The sequence below is a fragment of the Tachypleus tridentatus genome, chromosome 8 (genome assembly GCF_004210375.1).
Source record: "Tachypleus tridentatus isolate NWPU-2018 chromosome 8, ASM421037v1, whole genome shotgun sequence".
NCBI classification, from domain to species: Eukaryota; Metazoa; Arthropoda; class Merostomata; order Xiphosura; family Limulidae; genus Tachypleus; species Tachypleus tridentatus.
Window position 1 is genome coordinate 52767021 of NC_134832.1, and position 23652 is coordinate 52790672.

General features: G+C 35.4%; 2 protein-coding genes across 4 annotated transcripts in view; both read right to left on the bottom strand.

Annotated features, from left to right (window-relative positions):
• LOC143222407 (epithelial sodium channel subunit alpha-like) overlaps positions 1-4389 on the bottom strand; it is a 293985-nt gene extending 289596 nt beyond the window's left edge. For 2 of the 3 annotated variants that reach the window (XM_076448894.1, XM_076448895.1), the window contains exon 1: positions 1816-4389. In XM_076448894.1, the coding sequence (XP_076305009.1) occupies positions 1816-2003 (188 nt within the window). In that variant the 5' untranslated portion in view covers positions 2004-4389. The remainder of the gene's footprint in view (positions 1-1815) is intronic. The other variant, XM_076448896.1, reaches the window with a different exon arrangement.
• A 4076-nt stretch (positions 4390-8465) lies between these two features.
• LOC143222412 (threonine--tRNA ligase 1, cytoplasmic-like) overlaps positions 8466-23652 on the bottom strand; it is a 28167-nt gene continuing 12980 nt past the window's right edge. Inside the window, 8 exon segments of the mRNA XM_076448907.1 lie at positions 8466-8764; positions 8767-8856; positions 9775-9889; positions 10665-10737; positions 13529-13630; positions 13847-13947; positions 21894-21971; positions 22380-22517. Coding sequence (XP_076305022.1) covers positions 8709-8764; positions 8767-8856; positions 9775-9889; positions 10665-10737; positions 13529-13630; positions 13847-13947; positions 21894-21971; positions 22380-22517 — 753 coding nt within the window. The 3' untranslated portion in view covers positions 8466-8708.

Sequence of the window (23652 nt, forward strand, 5' to 3'; positions counted from 1 at the left end):
ACTTCAGCATAATATAATACCATATTAATTTTATCATAGGATCATATAGCACGAAACATAATTTAACATAAGACCATTTGGTACATAGTAACTCTATACAGCCTAATTTGTTGGTGCAGAGATATACGATAGCTTTAGCTTTCATATTTGTTCATGTGACGTGTAGTCACCTTAACTTTAGTACCTGTTGGTAAACTTAGATTTTCTAAATGTCGATGTATTATATGGCATCTTAGATTTTCTATATTTTGGAGTGGCATGTGATACTCATAAATTTCTTTCTTGTTGGAGTCATTTGTGGCAACGTTGCATATCCTAACTTATTAGTGTGATATATGGTAACCTCAGACATCCTTTCTACCTCTTGATGTGACGTGTGGTAACCTGAATTTCTTTACCTCTTGGTGTGACATGTGGTGACCTTAGATTTCCTGCTTGTTGATGTGACATATGGTAACGTTAGACATCCTTTCTACCTCTTGATGTGACGTGTGGTAACCTTAGATTTCCTGCTTGTTGATGTGACTTATGTTTACCTTAGACATCCTTTCTACCTCTTGATGTGACATGTGGTAACCTGACATTTTATCTCATGGAGTGACATGTGGTAACCTTAGACATCCTTTCTACCTCTTGATGTGACGTGTGGTAACCTGATATTCTTTACCTCTTAGTGTGACATGTGGTAACCTCAGATTTCCTGCTTGTTGATGTGACTTATGTTTACCTTAGACATCCTTTCTACCTCTTGATGTGACGTGTGGTAACCTGATATTCTTTACCTCTTGGTGTGACATGTGGTAACCTTAGATTTCCTGCTTGTTGGTGTGACTTATGTTTACCTTAGACATCCTTTCTACCTCTTGATGTGACGTGTGGTAACCTGACATTTTATCTCATGGAGTGACATGTGGTAACCTTAGACATCCTTTCTACCTCTTGATGTGACGTGTGGTAACCTGATATTCTTTACCTCTTAGTGTGACATGTGGTAACCTCAGATTTCCTGCTTGTTGATGTGACTTATGTTTACCTTAGACATCCTTTCTACCTCTTGATGTGACGTGTGGTAACCTGATATTCTTTACCTCTTGGTGTGACATGTGGTAACCTTAGATTTCCTGCTTGTTGATGTGACATATGGTAACGTTAGACATCCTTTCTACCTCTTGATGTGACGTGTGGTAACCTGATATTCTTTACCTCTTGGTGTGACATGTGGTAACCTTAGATTTCCTGCTTGTTGATGTGATTTATGTTGACCTTAGACATTCTTTCTATCTCTTGATGTGACGTGGTGTGACCTGATATTCTTTACCTCTTGGTGTGACATGTGGTAACCTTAGATTTCCTGCTTGTTGATGTGACATATGGTAACGTTAGACATCCTTTCTACCTCTTGATGTGACGTGTGGTAACCTGATATTCTTTACCTCTTGGTGTGACATGTGGTAACCTTAGATTTCCTGCTTGTTGATGTGATTTATGTTGACCTTAGACATTCTTTCTATCTCTTGATGTGACGTGGTGTGACCTGATATTCTTTACCTCTTGGTGTGACATGTGGTAACCTTAGATTTCCTGCTTGTTGATGTGACATATGGTAACGTTAGACATCCTTTCTACCTCTTGATGTGACGTGTGGTAACCTGATATTCTTTACCTCTTAGTGTGACATGTGGTAACCTTAGATTTTCTGCTTGTTGATGTGACATATGTTTACCTTAGACATCCTTTCTACCTCTTGATGTGACATGTGGTAACCTGATATTTTTTACCTCTTAGTGTGACATATGGTAATCTTAGATTTCCTACCTGTTGGTGTGACATATGGTAATAGCAGGAAACTCCAAGGTATCTTCACGGCCGATGCCAATCTGTACAGAAGTGGGATAATTGAAGTACAGTTGGAGAAATTTCACTCCTTGCCAAAGGAACCCTGTCAGACAAAGTATTTTCAATATAGTTAAACACAAGACTTTCAACTTGAGTCGGTGTTTCATGTTTTCATGTCTTCCCTAAGAAGGTGCTATACGATGTGGTTTAATGGAACGCTATGCTCGGATTATCGAACGATATCAGATGTGCTGGAGTTTCCGAAAGGGACACAACTTTTAAGTGTTGAGGGCGCAAAGCAGTATTGAGAAACGGGCGTAAATACAACAGTCTTGGATTTGAGGCGTATCTTTACGTGCAGATGCACGAATCAGTTTGAAAGAAATACGGGTTTTCGCACAACGCTATAGCACGCTCTCACATCATTACTTTCGTGTATGTTCGATACGAATTTCGTATGAAGTTTCCACGTAGAATGTCATATAAAAGCAATGAGTTTTACCACTGTTATTTATGGTATATATTTTAATAACCCTCAAATGTCAGTGATTTTTATAGCACAAAATACATGCTTATATATTTTTTTAATTCAGACATGGAACTTGAATTTATGGAACAAATTTTACATGGTAGATAGCTGGAAAATTTCGAAATCTCTTTACACGCAAACCGTGAGAGGAAACTTTTATTTAAGCGATTAAATAAATTGTTTTTATGTTTCGCTAAGTGGATGTGTTGTAAAAATTACACATCCATCAAAACTAAGTATTGGTCTAAAGTGATTATTTAAAAACTATTCGTGAGCTTTTTCTGAATAAAGGTCGCTTATTATGGCATTACATGATACTTAAGAAATGTTCTAACATTTTGACCATTTAACATTTTACTCGTGTATTCAGTTTGTAAGTATATTACTACTTTAAGAATTTTTTACTAAATTTTCAGTTATAAAAACAAAAAGAAAAAGTTAATAAGAAAACTGTTCGTGTCCACTCCAGAAGATTCCGTGAAGTTTAAACAGCGATTAAACAGTAGAATATTTATATTTCACTTGTCTGAAAATCCACGTGAGTGAGATAACACCGATAAAGTAACCAATAAAAATGAAAGAAACTGACAAATAATAGGGATTACGTCAGAGTGGTCAGCTAACGTACCTTTTACCTCTTGGTGTGACATACGGTAACTTTAGATTTCTTACTTGTTGGTGTGACATATAGTAACCTTAGATTTAGTTGTCGGCGTGATATGAAATTTAAATTCATGGTCAGTTTGATCGAACCTTCTTATTACTTCCTCGGTTGACCCCTTCTTCTTCTTTTGATCTCTCCACCCTAGACCATCATTCAGTATCTTAAGATGACCGAAGTAAGACAGACTTCATCTCACAGTATTCTGAATATTCAAGTTATTCAAGCACCAACAGATTGGTCCAAGACAGTTCCAGGCGTCTCAAGTATTTCGAATTCTCTTTCCACTATTTTCGTGGTTAGGGATCTCGACTCGCAATATGCGGGTCGTGAGTTCGAATCTTGTCACCTAACGTGCTTGTAATTTCAGCCTACAATGTAACGGTCAGTCCAACTTTTCGTTGGAAAATAAGAGCTTAACAGTTGTTTAGATTCCATTCAATAATCCACTTTCTTTGTGGAACGATAATCCAAAGTATTCAAAACTTTCAACACATTCTGTGTAACTTCAGTACCTTCTAACCATGTTTCTAATTTCCTGGATCGTTGAGATTCTATGTAACTACTGTTAAGCAATAATTCATTCCTTGTAACCATGTTTCTAATTTCCTGGATTGCCAAGATCAATTTGCCTCACGGATCTTATAATACAGATTGTTATAACCTATGATAATAAATTGTAACCATAAGAGAAAAATTGTATCGAGCTGTCGTTACTGCTCAAGATGAAACTATAAAAGTTAAGTTTTCTTTTTTGGAAGATATTTGAACATTATTGAAATAAAACACCGCATTAAGATTTTAGGCCTTGTTGTGTTAACTTCGGATAATAATATAAATCTACACAAGATATATCTGCTCTGGCCACCCCTAATTTTGAAGAGATAAATGAAACGAATGTTTGAAATGAAACACAAAAACTACACAATGGGCTATTTGTGCTCTGCCCACTACGAGTATCGAACTCTGGTTTCTAGCAGTGTGAGCCCACAGAGGTGCCACTGAGGGGCAACTGAAAGGAATGGCAGCTAGTTAACCCTATTTCCCTCCAGGGTTAGTCTCCTATCAAAATCAGTGATTGCATTGCATACAGTTATCAAGTATAGGAGAAAGATTAGCGAAATTCGAACCAGAATGCCAGATAAATGCCTCAAGCACAGGTTCTTGGCAGATTCTGACGCTGTTCGCTGATTAAACATCTTGGGGAAAAAAATATTCTGTTTCCTTACTGCAGTTGTAGGGAATTAGTTTCCAGTGTCACTGAGTTAGCTAGTTCTATTGATGAAGGCTCGGCATGGCCAGGTGGTTAAAGCGTTCGGCTCGAATCCCCGTCGCATCAAACATGCTTTCCCTTTCAGCCTTGGGGGCGTTATAATATGACGGTCAATCCCACTATTCGTTGGTAAAAGAGTAGCCCAAGAGTTGGCGGTGGGTGGTGCTGAATAGCTGCTTTCCTTCTAGTTTTACACTGCTAAATTAGGGACGGCTAGCGAAAATAGCCCTTGAGTAGCTTTGCGCGAAATTTAAAACAATAAACAATCTTAGGTCATCTTCACGTTAACAAAGGACCTAATCCTATCAGGTCACATGACCAAAACAACGATCAGTAAAACATGGGAACTTATAAATCATGTTTGTATTGCCTACTGTGTAATGTTGTGCTTAAATATGAACAAACTATCGAAAACAAAAGCACTAATATTTTTACGTGTATTCATGTTTCATATGTAAAACATGTAATGAATGATGTACTCCAGTTTTCATGTTTCATATCTAAAACATGTAATAAATGATGTACTCCAGTTTTCATGTTTCATATCTAAAACATGTAATGAATAATGCACTCCAGTTTTCATGTTTCATATCTAAAACATGTAATGAATAATGCACTACAGTTTTCATGTTTCATATCTAAAACATGTAATGAATAATGTACTCCAGTTTTCATATCTGAATTATGGAATTCATTTTTTTATATCTAAAACATTTAACTGAGTTATGAAAACACTGAAGATTTATTTGAGAGAAAAAAGCCAACAGACCAACGTGTCTTAGATCAAACACAAAATAACAGAAATTAAACGTCAAGATGTTATAAATGAAAATTAAACAGAGATATTAAGTTAGGATTAATGCTTACACTGTCTTCGGTCTGACGTTGCTTTGTTGTTAACATGTCCGGACTCCTAGGAAACTGTTATCACTGAACATAATCACTATGTGGGTGTTATAAGTTTGTTTGTTTATTTAAATTTCGCTCAAAACTACACGAAGGAGATCTTTGCTAGCCGTCTCTTATTTAGCAGTGTAAGACTAGAAGGAAGGCAGCTAGTCATCACCACCCACCGCCAGCTCCTGGGCTACTCTTTCACCAACGAATAGTGGGATTGACTGTAACATTATAACGCCCTCACGGCTGAAAGGGCGAGCATGTTTGGTGTGATAGGGATTCGAACACACGACCCTTACTCTACGAATCGAGTGCCTTAACCACCTGGCCAATTGATAACTGTCTCTACAAAGAATTACTTCAAAAAAATGTAAGGGAATGCAACATTATAACGCCCCCCCATGTTTGGTGTTACGGAGATTCAAACCAGCGACCCTTAACTTACGAGTCGAACGTCATAACCACCTGGCCATACCAGGCCTTGTGTGTTATAAGAGTAACTGCTTGCTCTCTATTACGTCAATTCCAGTTCGAAATAAGAAAAGCTCAGCCCAGATAGCGTTCATTTTATAAATGGAGGGTACGCCTTTTCTTTTATATTGCAATACCACGTAAAAAAAACAACAACACATAAATACGTCACCGGAAGCGTTTCCTGCAATTCGTTATTGCCTTTGGTTCCATGTCTCTAGAACGTATCACGATGTATTCATTATATTAAGAATAATAAATACAAAAGAATTGCTATCCGAAAGGGTTTGGAATAATAGAAGTAAAAAGCACGGAAGTTGAGTACGTCGTTCTATAATTTATACTGTGAAATAAGTCATCCACAAATGACATGAAACATGCATTAATTTTTCTATTTTTTTGTAGGAACGAGCAATACCAAAATGGAAACAAAGCTTTCACGAGTAGCTGATTTTGTTACGGAAACATTTGTCAAACTGAACAAAAACGCCACACATTTCGAGTCTTTAACGTTCGTTTCTGGAATGGTATGAATTAATGGATATCAGCTGTATATCCGAAGAAAGTACATTCTGGTAATAATAATCAAAGTTCAAGTTGCAGGAAGCTTCGATATGTATGAAAAGACTAAAAATTCGTATCCTACATTCAATATAATTATTGATTTTGCTTTTGTGAAACACACGCATATCACTTTATCAAGTTACGCCTATGTTTATTTCTATTAATGTAAGTAAATTAATGGTCCGTACCTCAATGACTTATATTTGTTGGCTCAAAGTTTCGATATTCCAGTTTTAGCAGGAGTTGTAGATAACCAACAAGTTCCCATATGAAATACGCAATATTTACATTATGACATAGAAGAGTTGTTTCTTCTGATGAACTTGCTGGTTATTGATAGCTCCTAATGAAGCTGCGATAGCGAAACTTTGAGTCAAAAATAACACATTCTAGAGATCTGTTGTCATTTTTTCACTAACAAAGTGTCTCGTAATAAACTCCAGATTGCGTTAATTAACGAAATTTAAGAATATGCTTCTTTTGCCAAATCTGATCCATTCTAGAATAGAGTAGGATCTGCACAAAATTTATTTACACTGTTCAAAAAATGTTATGGATGTTTACAGTTAAAATTAGTCTTAGCAGGTTTAGTTACTGCTAACCCTAACAATAAAAAAAGAATTTGTATATAGGTAGCTATCGGCTTGTATACAAAATAGCCAATATTTAGAGGCCTGCGATATTTTGTTTTAGAGCGAGCACAGTCACATTGAAATATCTGCTGTGTCCACCGCGGGAATGAAATCCTGAATTTCAATGATTTTGTTTATTGTAAGAAGTGTTCGTTACTTTAAATTATCAAAAGTAGTGGTTGAGACTATATTAGTAAACAGCTTAACAACAGTTACAATGCGAATTATGTTAAGATGATAAAATGTAATTTGTCAGTTTTATTTCGCGATTATAAGGACTTTCAGCACGATATTACATACATTATATACCTCTTCTGACACCATATCCTACCTTTTTTTTTTTTTTTTTTGTACTAACCTGCTCAAAAAGCGGAACTGTCCATGGAATATTATAATTAAAACATTTTTCAAATTTTATGCAAGGTATATTAATTTGTAATTAAGCACAAAGCTGCACATTGGTTCAGCTGGGCTATGTCCAGTTTCTAGAAGTGAGAGTTCACAGCGATGCTGCCGTGCCAGTAATGGGCTTTTATATACCGTGTTTCAAAACGTAATATATTTTTTACATTGATATTTATATCAGTCCTTAAAAATGATCCACGTATCACGTTGTGGCAGTGCTTTCCTAAAATATAACCGTATGTATCTACGAAATACTTGTTTTACACTATATTGGAAAATAGTTAATTTCTTCGTTACCCAGACTTCAACGCAGCATATTAATGAAAATATGTGAAGTTGAACGTGCCTGTTTTGAACCTTTAAGGGAAGATTATTTTTTTTTTTTTTACGAAATAGTTATTTTGAGACATCTCAATCCTAACCTGATTCGTAAGTCAGGTAGCAATTTTCTTTTAATATCAATATTATTTTAAACTTCATATGGCAACCACCATGGCTGCAAAACTAACCTTTAGGCCTCGTTGTAATCCTTGGCTCTCCAAATTGTAGTTTAATTACAATGAACGGTAACTTAATATTTGGCCCTTCTGGATGATCGATTTAATCCATACTGAAGTGTCGATTTTTCTTCTATATTAAATTTACTGTGAAAAACTATTACTATTATTCTTTTGAACTACTGATTTTTATCCTGCAGCAAATAGGTCTGAAACCCAAAAATCAGCTGTTAGCATTGTACAGTGGTCTAATGATCCAACATGGTTGATGGTCTAAAAATACCTTCCATCAATTCCAAAAAAAGATAAGGCACTGGTGCACATCCAACAAAAATTTCAGTCTGCACATGGACCGACAAAATCAGAAGAAACAATGCTCAACAGTTCCCTTTATTATTTGAAGAACTAGTTCAGCAGCCATTAGAAATGAATAATTCTAATTAATAAGCCTTATACAAATATTGTAATACAAAAGTTAAGCAGCAAGATAATTAAATTTTTTTTTAAATCTATGGAAATGTGTTTAGTTGTTTTAGCACAAAGCTAAATGAGCTACTTGCACTGTCCACAATGAGGAATTGAACCCTAGATTTTATAAGATGAGATGAGACAAACCAAATTTATATAACTGTCTTTAGGGTAAAGAGGAAATTATGATCTAATGTTGGTCGATATTATGAAGTTGAAACAAAGTCGAACATTTACAGCACATCTTTATTCTCCTTTCAGTAGCAGAAAAAACAAAAAGTAGCTTGCTCAATTTTAAAATTTATTCCTATGGAATGCATGCACAGTTGATTGTTGGTTCAAATTCAAAAAGTTAAAACTACTGTACAACAAAAATAGCAATAAGTGTGAATGGTGTAAAGATAAATTAGATTTTTAAATTGATAAAATTCTGCTACATCTGGTGGATTAAATAATTTTTATATTATCTTTAACTTTAAAAGGAATCTTCAGAGTTGAGGACACGCTGATCACTTAGTTTTGAAATCTCTCCAAGACTTCTGCTACAGAAAACTCTCCGTGAACTTTGTTATCTCTAGTGCGAACATTCACTGTTCCCGATGTCTTTTCTCTCTCCCCAACCACTTAAAATAAAGAAAGTTTCAAATTAGAAAGCTCTAGACATGAAAAGTAGCACAGAAAAACCTTGAATATGAAACAAAACCTCTAAATAAACTCAAGGTTTTATTTATCATACATAAATTATTAGCATGCTTTAAAGTCAGGGGTTTAAAATACCCATTTAGAATATGGTATTTGTAGACATTTAATGGTTAAGAGATCCACGTTATTTCCCACGTAACTAGTACAGCAATCACTTTGGATTCCCCACATATTGGAAATATTTTTGATTTTTCCCCACCTCAAATGGAGTTTCTAGATTAAATTTAAAGATTTTAAACGATGAAGAAAGTAAAATAAGTTTGGTAGCTGGAAATAAAAACTGGAGATGTTCATGCAAGTTGGTTAAAACGATTTTTTTTTCCTAATTTTCAAAGTGCATAAAAATTGGTCAAAAATTTTGAATCTATTTGTAAACTTTTCCAGGCATAGCAAGCTCTAAATCTTTCTAGCTTCTGACTACCTTTGTAAAAATTACATTTGTGCTATTTGTTTTGAATTTTGCTTAAAGCTTCACGAGTACTATCTGCACTAGCCGTCTGTAATTTAGTAGTGCAAGACTAGAGGAAAGACAGCTAGTCATCACTACCAACAGCTAACTCTTGGCATACTTTTGTTTTTTTACCAATATAGTGAGATTGGCCATCATATTATATTGACCCCATAGCTGAAAAGGGGTTGCATGTTTGATGTGGATTTGAATCCGAGACCCTCAGATTAAGAGTTGAGTGCCCCAACCACCTGGCCATGCCAAGCCACACTTACAACATCCTTAGTTAGCTTCAAACTTTACCCCTCTTGCATCCATGTTTCTCTTCAGACATTATGAAAATACAGTAGAGGTTAAATAAAACCTAACAGTAACAGTGTAGCTTACTTACCAAATATGAAGTTATACTGCGCTAACTGAGCATTTCGAATTTTCTTGTTCATTGTGGTTCCTTGATCAAGATCAACTTCACACAAAAATCCACTGCCACAGACCTCATCTCGTACCTGTTCAGTAAGTTAACACCTATACTGGTTACACCTTTATACAAGTCTAAATTTTCACAATTCATTAGTTGTACAAATAATTTAAGCTTGCTCTTTATATTACAAACATGTACTAACCTTTCAAATGTTTTGTCACAGCTAGCTTATCCATTTTAAATTGTTTTACAATTCACATTAAAGAGATGTACAATAATCTACAATCTATTGTAACTTTTTGATAAATCTAGAAAGCTCAGTTTTAAACCAAAATGTATACAACATTTTGTAGAATGTTACAAAAAGAACCATTACAATACAGAACTAGTTTTCATTGATTTTATATTTTAAAAACAATCTAGTTTAAAACACACACAAACTAATACTTTACAAACTAAGTCGTTAAAATGCCAGTTGTAATTTATCAGTTACATAACAGAATAGTAGGATATTTCTAATCTCTAATTTTGTAGGAATTTAAAGTCTAAACTGATTCTGAAAGTTGAAGTTATATTAAAATATAGATTCCACTATTTAGGCTTATTACGTTTCCAAGATGGGAACCTTTACAGATTATCAGTAACGTCACAGAAATAAAATATATATCATTACTAGAATTAAAGTTATTCTGTTCAACATGCTGTTTGTACAGAATTAGTTTTATTTTACCAAATCAGATCATGACATGCTAACAAGACTTGTACAGTAAGAATACAATCTACAAGACCCATGATTTCTATTATGCAGACAATGTATAAAAATGTGCATTCTGTGACCACCTCTTCCAAGTCACTCTTACCTGCTGACTATAATCATCAAATGCTGGGCCTACTGGAACGACAATGGTCTGTCGTGGAGAAAGCCAGAATGGCCTGAGCAATATAAATATTACATTTATCAATGATACAGTTTACAAATAGTACTCATTAATAGAAGAACACTGAATATCTGATTTGTACTTTAACTTGCTTTTCTATGAAAAGGAAACTTTTCATAATATAAAACAAACCAGTATTCTATAGTAAACTTAAAGAAAAAAAACTGGTTACTACATATTATATTCAGTGATAAACTCACAAAAACTTAGTTACTGTGCATTGGTTTCATAAAATTAACTGACATTTTTGGAAAAAATATTTAGTCTCGAGATGACAATAAGGTTAATTTATACATGAAAATCCTAGCAACATAAAACTTTCTTACTAGCACTAAGTTAATTATTTGTCCTTAGTTACATATATATAAAAAAAGTACATTAATAATTAAGCAATGTATAATACAATCCACTGCAGCATAACACCAATATTACACAGTCTTATGAACTGTGCTAAAAATCAGTAGCTTTGTACACTGTAGTGCAGTACACCAACATTACATAATGTAATGTGGCTTCATTAGGTACACTTTATTATAAACATTACAGCATGAATAATCAAGAAATTAATATGAATTATTTAAAATTATTATATTGTGTGCAGCCACAGTTTAACCCCTTTATAATGGGCTTGGTATGATATGCACAAATACAGTTTTTAATGTTGTAAACAGTACCTTCACAAAATTTGATACTTTTAACTAAAGATACAAGTCTTTTGTATACACTCACATGCAAATGTTTTATTTTTGTAATGCAGCATTTTAATCTCAATATAAGTTTGAAATATTGGGTCTATTTTGTTACTACTCTGAGCATGAGGTGACTTTTGGGCTATGATTAAGACTACTCTTTATCCATAAACTAATTTCTAAAACCTCCTAGCTACATTTGAAGTTTTGCTGACTACAAATATTTCAGTCAGTTTTCTCTACCCTAACTATATGGGGAGGAGGTCCCTCATTTTGAATGATCTTGTAACCACCACACAATAAATCCCCCCCCCATTCTATAATGACTACAGTTTGTCACATGAATACAAATATTTAATCTAAATAGCTTAAATCTTATATATTGTACATTTAGGTTATATTGACTTTCCACTCATGCCTGGCTAATATTACAAAGTTACAATAATGGAGCACATGTGCACTCACATTACTGTATCAAATAATATAAAACCAAGCTTTAGTATTTACAAAATGACCTATCATGGCTGTCCTTTAGTGGACTAGGACTTAGTAAAATACAGACATTAATTATTTCTAAACAAGTTATTAAAACTTTTTTTCTTAAAACAGAACAGTAAATAATGAAGTATAAGATTCAATAACTTCTAGTTATGAGGACTTGTTCCTGTTTGTCATAGGTTGGTAAGCCTTTTCAAATTTTGCACGTTTTTTGTAGGTTGTATGTATAGATCTGATGTAACAAAGAAAATCAATTTACTATATTAATACAACAGAGTTTCACTACAATTTATCAAGCTGACAAATTCATAAAATATTTCAATAAAATTTTGAATGCAAGTAAACAAAACAGAATGAAATTGTCTTTCATGGCCAGTTGTGATGGGGTTAATCTTGACCAGACTAAGCATTGCAAGGGGAAAAATGAGAGTTTGGAAAACTATTTGACCTATTGCCACAAATATCCTTGAAAAAAAATGAAGTTACAACTGAGATGTTGGGATTTAAAATTTCCTTTTGATGCAACTTTTATCAACATTTGTTTTGTCAGTTTTTGAATGATGAAAACCATTAAGATTTCTGCATGTATAGAGACAACTCATCCATAGATGAAACAGAGCCAGAAATTCAATTTTTAAGCTTGTTTAGTTGAAAATTGTTGACAAATCAGCAAGTGTTTGAAACTGGATGATGTGAAGAACTTAATTATCTATATACTTCTTACAACTTTTGATATTGTCAAGTCTCACATGAAACCTTGGATTATGCCCTTCCTACTTTTAAATCTTTCTTTCGTTATGCAGGAACATAATTTAAAAAGTATTAAAAGATGCCTTGAGTCATCTGAATGCAAGTGTAGTCAGTTCAGGACTGTCATTTAGTGACACAGTAAACAAAGGAAGAGCAGACAAAATAACATTTGTGAAGAGAGACCAAGGCAAACTTCAATACGGTGAGGTAGAAAGAACAGTTGAAATTTAAGTTAGCTGAAGAAAGGTCAGTGGCTTATGATGCAAGTTATGATATTCTGTTACTGTAAGCCATGGAAAGGTAATAACTTAAGTTCCTCAGATGATTGTCTTTACCAGTTAAATATTTGTACATAAAAAGGTTTTTTAGATTAAGCCAGAGACTAAGTCAGTACTCAGCACCAAGATCACATTTTGCCCTCAGCAAAGGTGATATTGAGTCACTTATAATGCTTAAATACCAGATATATCATCAAAAGTAAACCATAAAAAGGTTATGGATAAAATAGTACAAGATAAATACTACCTTTATATTACCTTTAATGGAGAAGTAATAAGAAACATTAGAGTCAATGAAGTGCCAAACAAAACAGATTGTTAGGCCTACTATTGTATATGTATCAAGACTGGCTATTAGCCCAACCATTTTGTAATATGTGAAACAACACAGCAGAAAGATCAAAAACAGATCTTTAAATGTTATCACTGACATCATTTAGCATTTTAAACGTCTGTTTTTTCAGATATGGAGACATTGAAAGTTATTAATAAAAATAAAGGATTGAACATTTTATGAGTATTATCTTTGTTACATCAAAACACTTCACAACAGACTTTGGATTCTTCTTACCATTTACCACCAAAATTTTCAGTCAGGATTGCAATCATTCTCTCTACAGAACCAAGAATTGCTCGGTGGATAATCACAGGTCGCTTCTTTTCTCCACACTCACTAAATGTAATAAAAGTTTCAATACATAATGGACCATAATTTTATTCGTATTGTTCAGAAGTTATTTTCTGTGATCACGTTGCTAACGAATAGTATAATTACTTTGTTAATATAATAATGAACAAATTGATAATAAAGGATAGAGTTTAGCAAAGTACAGAACAGCTGGAATAATTAAAATGTTAATAACCCATTCATGTGTATAACAAGTCCTACCTTATGTAAGAAAGGTTAAATCTAATAGGTAGCTGAAAGTCCAGTTGAATTGTAGCACATTGGTGTGGTCTCCGTAAAGCATCAGTTATAGTGATGTCAATCTTGAAGAAAAAAAAAGGAGGAATTTCAGGTTATATCAATTTTTCTTTAGAAGAACACTGCCTACAATCTGCCATGAAGACAGTGAGAAAGAGGATTTCTAAAAGTATTAAATAAAATAAATGAACTATCAATTGTAATTTAAGAGATTAAACAATTAAAACCATAATAATTTGAAACACTAACTGATTAGTCAGTCATTTCTATTACAAATGATTTAAGCTTACTTGTGATCAAGTGTAGATTGGTTTTGGGAATGTTAGTCATAGTTTGTTTTAATACTTATAAAACCTATAAATAAAACATTAAGTTCAATATGATCTTTTGTCAGGGAAACATCTATATTAATTCCAATTCTAAACATCAAAGCAATGAAACTAGCCAGAGTTATGAAATTCTATAAAAATAACAATTGTATGGCAATAGCTAGCCATCTTTTAACACTCAAGTCTTTGTTGAACATCATTACAGAAAGCAACATGCATTTTGAGGTAGAAATGGAACCAGCAGGTACTGGTTTGGGTTTAAAGAGTGTCACAAAGAATAAAGTTAACAAAGGAAAACATCACAACAACAAATGTATTGGTCTTGCACTACACTGTTCAGCTTCCCTGCTGTTTTATTAACTGTTGAAATATTCAGTTTTAGAGTGTATATGAAACTCAGATTGCATTATGCACCACATTTTGTTCATTACACTATGCACCACATTTTGTTCATTACACATGCACCACATTTTGTTCCTGGATAGTATGCGTTATTTATTAATTGCTTATGTTGTAAAACTACAGGAAATGGTCATTATTCCCTTCAAACTTTGCTTTTGTGACCTGGATAATGAAGTTTAGAAAGTAACCTATTTTTTATGAAAAAAAACAAAAGGACAAATTTGTACATTTTCATTTACATAATGTCTGAATAAAACATATGAATCAAAATTTACATGTATTTATACTAAAGTTATACAAACATGTTTAGAAGTGAGTAGTTTTTTTGAGATTTGCAACTGTAATGTAAATCAGTTTCACGTATCAGATCCCAAATATAGTCTCCCACCATGTTTTTGTTACATGCTCCCAGATCACAAAAGCAAAGTTTGAAGAGAAAAATAGGTCTTTTCCATTTACTTTAGACATAAACAACTGGGAAATAACACTGTCTAGAAACAAGAAAAAGTAAACATTTTGTTACATAGTGTAATTAGTAATAAATATTCAAAAGGAGCCTCTTCTAACCCATATCTATTTGTACAACTGTCTATACCACTTTTCCACTTAGATATTATGTATATCCTAGGGAAGAAATAACATTGATTGATTGATTTAGTGTTTTATGGCACAAAGCAGCAAGGCTATCAGCACCAAACATTCAGTAAGAATGTAAAAAAAATAAAAAAAAAAAATAAATAAAAATAAATGTAGTAGTAGACATAAATGGAAATGAAGGTAAACAAAAAAGTATAAAACCAATGTTGACACCTAGTCTACAATGTTAAGATAGAAGGCAGAGTATAAGAAGTTGTAAGGTATTTACTCTAGCAAAAAGGTAATGATCATAACCCGCCAGGAAGATTAACAGGTAAGTTCAAGAACCACCGTCAATCACCTGAAGTTGGTCTTTCCAGTTCTGGTTATGAGTCAATATGGCCAGTACTAAAAAGTAAAGTAGTAAAAGTGTGAAATGATATGCAGCAAAAGTATAATAACTCGCCAGGACGACTAACGAGTAGTTCAAACAGACACCTGAAGCTTTCAGTCCAGTTATTTAATGTTCTGGTCATTGTCCAAGAGAATTAAAACTGTAAAAAAAGAACCACAATTAAAAAGGTGTAATGAATAAATATGCAACATTTGAATGAGATTAAAAACACTAATGGCCATTAAAAAATTAAAAACATTATCAAGGTGGACAGTCACCTTCACCAATAACTCTGTCCAATGTTACAGACTGACTCTGGGATAAAATGTTTAAAATATTGCCGTTGTTGAGAATTGTAACGATGGCAAGAAAGTAAAACGTGGCTGATAGTGATTTGAGTGTTATGCAAACTACACATTGGTGCATCAGTTCCAGATAAAAGAAAATGATGAGTTAAAAAACTGACCAATGCGTAGCCTAGTGAGAACAACTTCCTCCTTCCGAACTTTATGGAAGCTAGATGGCCAAAGTCCAATTTTGGGTTTGATTTGAAAAAGTTTGTTGTCATGTTGCTCACTCCAAGTGGACTGCCAGCTGGCACGGAGTCAAGCCTTGAAGATAACACCATAGTCCATGTATGGAATAGGACTAGGAGTGATGGTGCTGAAGCAGACATATTTAGCTGCCATGTCTACAAGCTCGTTCCTGCGAATACCAACATGGCCTGGTATCCAGAAAAACTGGATTGAAGTAGCTGCTAATGAGAAATGGGTCAGTCGGTTTCAAATATCAGCGAGAATAGGATGTGAGCTAACGTGTAGCAATTCCAAGGCAAGTATAGAACTAAGCAAATCAGTATAAATAGTGCAGTTGGAGTACTGCTCAGCTGCAATATGATCCAGGGCAAGAGATATGGCATACAGTTCAGCAGTGAACACAGAAGCTGAAGGGATTTTGTGCACAACTACTGACCCATAGCAGAGCCCACTGAGTTACCTGATTTGGAACCCCATCTGTATAAATGTGAACTGAATGATTGTTTGAAAGATATTCATTGAATAAAAGATGGTACTTCCAATCTGGAGTACCTGCCTTTTTTAGGTGACAGAAAGAAAGGTCACATTTGGGGGCTGTAATAAGCCATGGTGGGATGGGCCAACTTGTGGAATCTGCAATGTTATTCAAGGACAGACCCAATTCATCCAATTGCGCCCGGATGCGAAGGCCAAATGGAGCAATGACAGATCGTCTGTTTTGAAAAAGTACTGCCCACCGAGGAAGGAAAACACATTTCCAGGTGGGATGCTTTGGTAAGGAATGAAGTTTCAAAGTATATTGTAAAGATAGTTGCAAACGGCAAAAGGTGTAGAGAAGGTTCACGAGATTCAAATGTATATACTTTGAACTAGAGAGGTACGGAAAGCCCCAGTGCAGAGTCGAAGTCCTTGGTGATGAATGGGGTGTCCAGCATTTTTAAGGCCGAGGGTCTGGCAGAGCCATAGACCATTGATCCATAATAGAGTTTTGATCTAATAAGAGCACGATATACCTTTAACATTGAACAGCGATCTGCCCCCCAACTGGTAGAAGAGAGAACACGGAGGATGTTCAGTGCTCTTGTGCATTTGACCTGAAGCTGCTTTAAGTGGGTATAAAGGTCAGTTTACGATCAAAGATAAGCCCCAAGAACTTGTCTCCAGGACCACTGGCAGCAAAACTTCACCGATACGAAGTTCAGGATCAGGGTGAATATCCCGTTGACGGCAAAAGTGCATGCATACAGTTTTGGAGAGAGAGAAATTAAAGCCGTTCGCAGTTGCCGCTCAATATATCTCATGTTTGACGACTGACACGAGATGTGAAAGTCGTCGACATACAGCCCATTCGTAACAGTGAGAGGGAGTTGTTCAGTGATGGCATTTATCTTTATACTGAAGAGTGTAACACTCAATACACAGCCTTGAGGGACTCCAAGTTCCTGTACAAAAGAACGGGAACGTGTTGAACCCACATGAACTTGGAATCTCCCCGTCCATTAACAATTTTTTTAATAAACATGGGTAGATGGCCACGTAACCCATATGTATGGAGGTCTCGCAAAACGCCATACCTCCATGTTGTGTCGTAAGCCTTCTCTATGTCAAAGAATATTGATACACAATGTTGGCGGTTGAGAAAGGCTTCTCTGATAGATGTTTCAAGACGAATGAGGTGGTCTGTGGTGGAGCGCTGTTGACAAAACCCACACTGGGTGGGCAAAAGGAGGTTGTTTGATTCAAGGAACCAAACAAGACTAGGATTAACCATCCTTTCTAATGTCTTACAGAGACAGCTTGTCAAAGCAATTGGACGGTAGTTTGAAGGAATCTTGGGATCTTTCCCTGGCTTAGAGAAAGGTAAAATAATAGCCTGGTGCCAGGCATCAGGAAAAACATTCTCCTGCCAGATCCGATTGAAAACAATCAGAAGGACATCAAGAGAAGCAGGAGATAGATGGTGCAGCATGTCATAATGAATATCATCAGGTCCAACAGACGTACTGGCAGACCGATGAAGGGCTATTTTTAGTTCCACCAGGGTAAAGGGACAATTATAGCCAAAGAAATAGTCAGTTTGAAAGGAAAGAGGGGATCGCTCTGCCAGAGTCTTGATGGTCAGGAAGGTGGAGGAACAAGCAGAAGTGCTAGATACCCGTCAAAAGCTTTCACCTAGTGTTAGCGATGTTCCAAACATCAGTCACCTCCTGACCATCAGAGAGTAAGATCGAGAGGGGGGACAGAATTGTAGTGCCCATTAACCTTTCGAATCCTGTCCCATATGATCTTGGAACTGGTGGTAGAAGATATGCTGGTTGTGAACTTAATCCAAGATTCCTTCTGGCTTTGACGTCTTACCCACCTAGCACGTGCACGGGCCCGTTGGAAAGCAACCCAGTTTGAAAGTGTGGGATATGTACGAAAAGTATCCCAGGCCCGCTTTTGAGCCTTCTGTGCTGAGTGACAAGTAGGATTCCACCACAGACGAGGATATCATGGAAAAAGTGTTTTAGGAATATACTGAGCAGCTGCATGTGTAATACAGTCAGTTACCGCTGCTACACAGTTGTCTATTGATGGCTGATTTACGATGGCAGGATCAAGTTCTGCTAGAGCAGTGAAAGTGGACCAGTCTGCCTGATCCAGCTTCCACCGGGGCACACAGGTAGAGTGGCATCGACCACGGCCAGTCTCTCTCAAAAGGATCGGAAAATGATCACTGCCTAGTGGATTACTGTCAAACCTCCATGAAAAATGGGAGAATAATGAAGGGGAGCAAACTGAGAGATCAATAGCGGTAAAGGACTGACTAGGTGCATGAAAATAAGTGGAAGAACCAGTATTGAAAAGAGAAAGATTGTGATCAGAGAGCATCTGCTCTAAAGATCGGCCCCTCCCATCAATAATAGCACTTCCCCAGAGGGGATGATGTCCATTAAAATCCCCTACGATTTAGAAGTGGAGATGGCAACTGTTCAATGAGAGCATCAAGATCTGATTGATCATATGTCTCTCCAAGTGACAGGTACAGAGAACAAACAGATGGTATGACCCAAGGAAACACGGATGGCTACAGCCTCCAAGGGTGTGTTGAGTGACAAAGACAGGGTGGGCACATGTTGATCAACCAACAGTGCCACCCCTCCATGTACTCGACCATCACACAACCTGTCATTTCTGTACAGAGAAAACTGCCAAATGGAGACAGTATCAGCAGTTTTGAGAAATGTTTCTTGTAAAGAAAGACAAACAGGATGGTAGGAAGCAATTGGCATTTTGATATCATCCAGATTAGAACGTAAACCTCGATAGTTCCATTGTATCAAGGTGCCCATTTTTACAAACGGGTAGGTGAAGTGGCTGGAGAACCCTTCGGTTTACGACCATGTCTTTTTTCTTTACTGTCTTTAGTCGGAGGTCTATCAACCTCCATGGATCCTGCTCTGGGTCGGGTGGGCAGGTTTTATGTTATTGGAAGGGGAATCCAGTGACTGAGGATGCAAACGAATAATTGTTTTGTCTGTTGTGGTGGGAGAAAAAGATGTATCAGAAGAAATGCCTGTATTTGAAACTGAAGGATGTGGATCTTGAGGTTTGTTGGAAGGTATGGGAGGAACAGAGATGGGTGTGGAAGTCTATTCAACCTTTTTAACCACAGAGGTCAAAAGGCTTTTCATTTGTTTTGAAAAAGATTCTCTTGGAGGCAGAGATCTGTCTGCACTCCCACTGTAGTTGTGGAATGAAGTGCAGCAGCACATGTCCAAGATGGAGTTGTGGACAGCAATTCCGAGCCTCAGGATAACTAATGTTATGTGTAGTTTTCAAACGCTGCACCTCTTTTTCCTCCAACCATTTTGGGTAAGAATGAAAGTAAGAGGGGTGAGAACCATTGCAGTTTACACAATGTGGGTTCATGTCAGTCATAGGCATCGTGATCCTTGCCTCCACAATGAGCACATGTCAGGGAACCACAACAAGATGTCTTCGAGTGGCCGAATCTCTGACATTGGAAACATTGAAGAGGGTTTGGTATGTATGGCCAAACCTGCAAATGAGATAACCTGCCTTGATGGTGGCAGGTGCACGTGGTGAAGCAAAAGTTAAAACGAGGGTATTTGTTGGCAGTGTAACTCCATCTTTGCGAGTGGAGATGCACCTCACTGCAGAAACTCCTTGGGTGGAGAGAATCTGACTCGAGAACGTTCTTCAAATCCCTTTCAACAATAACTCCTCATGAAGAATTCAAGGTAGCATGGGGTGTAACCTCAATAGGTATATCCCCAATTGCCTTTGAATTCAAGAGGAGTTCACCGTGTTGGGATGTGGATGTTTTAACCAACATGCCACCAGATCGAAGTTTCTTTACTGACTTTGGAGAGCCAGCAAGTCCCTCTAGTCCCTTTTGAATAAAAAAAAGAAGGGGACATTTGCCCTAAATGTTTTTCCGGAAGAGAATGTAATATAAGAAAATGAGGTACGTGTTACTGATGTTGAAGATTGCTGTTCTGAGTATTCAAGACGTGGTCGCTTACCCATTGACTGTTTTTTTACAATTTTATTTAAATTTTTTGGAGGATCCATAGGAAAAAGAAAAAATTTCTGTGCCCACTGATCCCACCCACCATGAAGCCCTACAAGGGGACGCACTACAAAGTCATGCAAGGACAATGCAGCAATGCCAGGGTTTTGTGAGCACTATACCCAAACACCAGCATCAGGCACAATGTCCACAACACTCATTGAGAACTTCCAACACTGGTACTTGGTTGACTCTAGCCCAAGTGGGCCAGCCGATTGACCCAAGGGGGGCCACCCAAAGGCCGCCTGTCTACAGGAATTCGAGGCCAAAGTGGTGTGTTTGGGTTGGATCCCTCATCCACTAGGATCCTCTCCTCCCCTTCACGGTGCGCCGCATGGCAAACACGTGGGTGGATGTTTAGATCCCAGAGAAGGTAACCAGATAGAACAGAATCTTCCCTGGGAGGTCCCCTCACCACATACAGGAATCCACACCGAGGGGAAAGAAATAACAATTGTGGCCATGTGCATGTCCTTTACAGAATGTAGAGTTACAGATTAACATATGTAGGATTATGAATATTTACACCTATTGGTTTCAACTAACTGCAGAACAAGGAAAATTTAAACTACCTGGATATACCTGCATGAAGATACATTTGTTTTTTTAAATAGTTACTGGATAGTAAAATTTAGGAGGTTTTAAATTGTTGTATTATAATCAGTGACAGATTTAACGTTGTGGGCCCAGTGTCTACTAATTTTTATTTATTTATTTTTTTTGTGGGTCCTACATTCCATATAATTTATATGGAATAAAGTTATAAATGGGCCACAATTAATACCATTAGTCCTAGGGCTGAGCACCCTCTAGTTCCTACTTGAATATGCTACTGGTATTGGTTATAAAATGCAGCCAGAATTTATTATGATATAAACATGCTACTGGAAGTTAAATGTTATTAAATCATGTGACAAGTATTTGTATGCCACAGAAATTAGCTACAAGTTAGTTTTTGAGACTCTTAAATGATGCTCTAATTTTGCATCTGTAGTTTTCATACCACTAATTATTCTTTATATTAATTAATTAAGGTTGTGTAATCTACAAGCCATTTGCTTCCAATTTAGGTTACATGAAAGAGATAGAAAAGTAATTAAACGAAGATAAAAAAAAAAAAAAAATCTCACTATAGAGAGTCAAGAAAAATGTTTCTATATCAACCTAAAACTACAACAGTAAATTAATACTATACCTTTGGACCATAGAAAGCACCATCTCCAGGATTTAGAGTCCACTGTTGACCAAAACGTTCCAGACACTCTTGGAGTTGCTGTCAAAATTCAATTCATAATTATTAAATAATCTTAACAGTTTATAATAATTATTGAAACTTGGAACAAAGTTTACTGACTTAGTTGGGAAGTTTAGTAAAGTTTTAATAGAGAAATGTACACTAGAGTTTCTTTTAAACAAGTTAAAAAGCAATTAATCTATAATGGTTCAATAACAAAATCTGGTTTGGTTCTTTACAACCAAAACCTTTAAATAGTTAAGAAAATATTTCTTTTCAATAATTAACAATGGTAATTTCAAGGATCAACTAGTGATTAACAACTTTATTCTTTTAAACTGCATAATGTCATAAACCTAAAACTAATTTCATGTCCACTAGTGGTGGAGTTAAAGCACTCATGCAGTACATTTAATTTTTGTTAGAAGTTAAAATTACTAATAAAACCTTTTCAGCTTGGTTCCATATTTCTATATCACCCAGGTAGTCATCTGGTCTGGTAGCAAGTTTGAGTTGGAAGGTAAATCCAAATGCAGTGTAGACATCTTGAAGGAATAACAGAGCACCTTCAATTTCTTGGGAAATCTGGGAAGTAACACATCTAGTTAGAATCACAATAATTCCACTTTTCAATATTTATACATTTCATCTGAAATTACAACACTGGTATAAAAATATATTTGATTTTACAATAAGGCTGTGGCAGTTTAAAAGACAGTGTGTGAACACTTCCTTATAGGAAAGCTACACTGTTTAATCCACCGAGGGTAATCAAACCCCTGATTTTAGCATTATAAATCTAAAAACAGTTGCAGGTTATCAATATTCAGCCAATTAATTACATCTAGCATCAGTTACTGTTACTTGAACAACCAATCAGATTCAGGGTAATTTGCTTTCATTCATTGAAAGCAATCACAAAAATAACTTAGATATTTTACAGATCAAGAAAAGACTGAAAATTAAAAAAAAAGACCACAAGATACAAAAATATTGAGAATGTATTAAAATATGGTTAATAGTAAAATATCTAAATAAAAAGTGACAAACTCCATTAATTTTATTTTGTAATATATGCTCTTAGGCTTAAAGATAGCCTAGGAAACTACATGCTTACAAGTGTAACTGAAAAAAGTGTTAAGTTTATATAAAACAAGTTATTTGAAACAGTTAATGTTATTCAATGATTGCAGTTACGTGCAGTAAAGGAGGTTATAAAAATAGAAAGAATAATTGTAGCAATGAATAAAATACTGAAGAAAAAACAAATCTGAAAAAATATATAGAACATACTACAGTTACCATAAAATACAAAATAAAACAGAATGAGGTAGAATATAGTAATAACAAGGGGGGGAATAGGATAAGAGAGGGGGGTAGAATTAATACAAAAACAGAATTTTAATTACTTGAGACAATATTGTAATTATCCTATCACACTGAGGATGATTTTGAACATTTGAAAACTTGCAATGTTCATTTGTGTAACGTTATTCATTTACTAGAAAATAAAACAAATTTAAATAAATACTTTCTGTTGAAATCAAGTATTGATTAACTTTATACCCATTTATATGAATACACATAAAAACACAGTGATATTAATAGCAATATAATGTACGAGAAGCACTTAATTTTGTAAATTAGGCTTTTGAAATAACAACGTGGGAAAATAAAATTGACAGATTTGTAGTTTATTATATATATAAATTTTTGGATG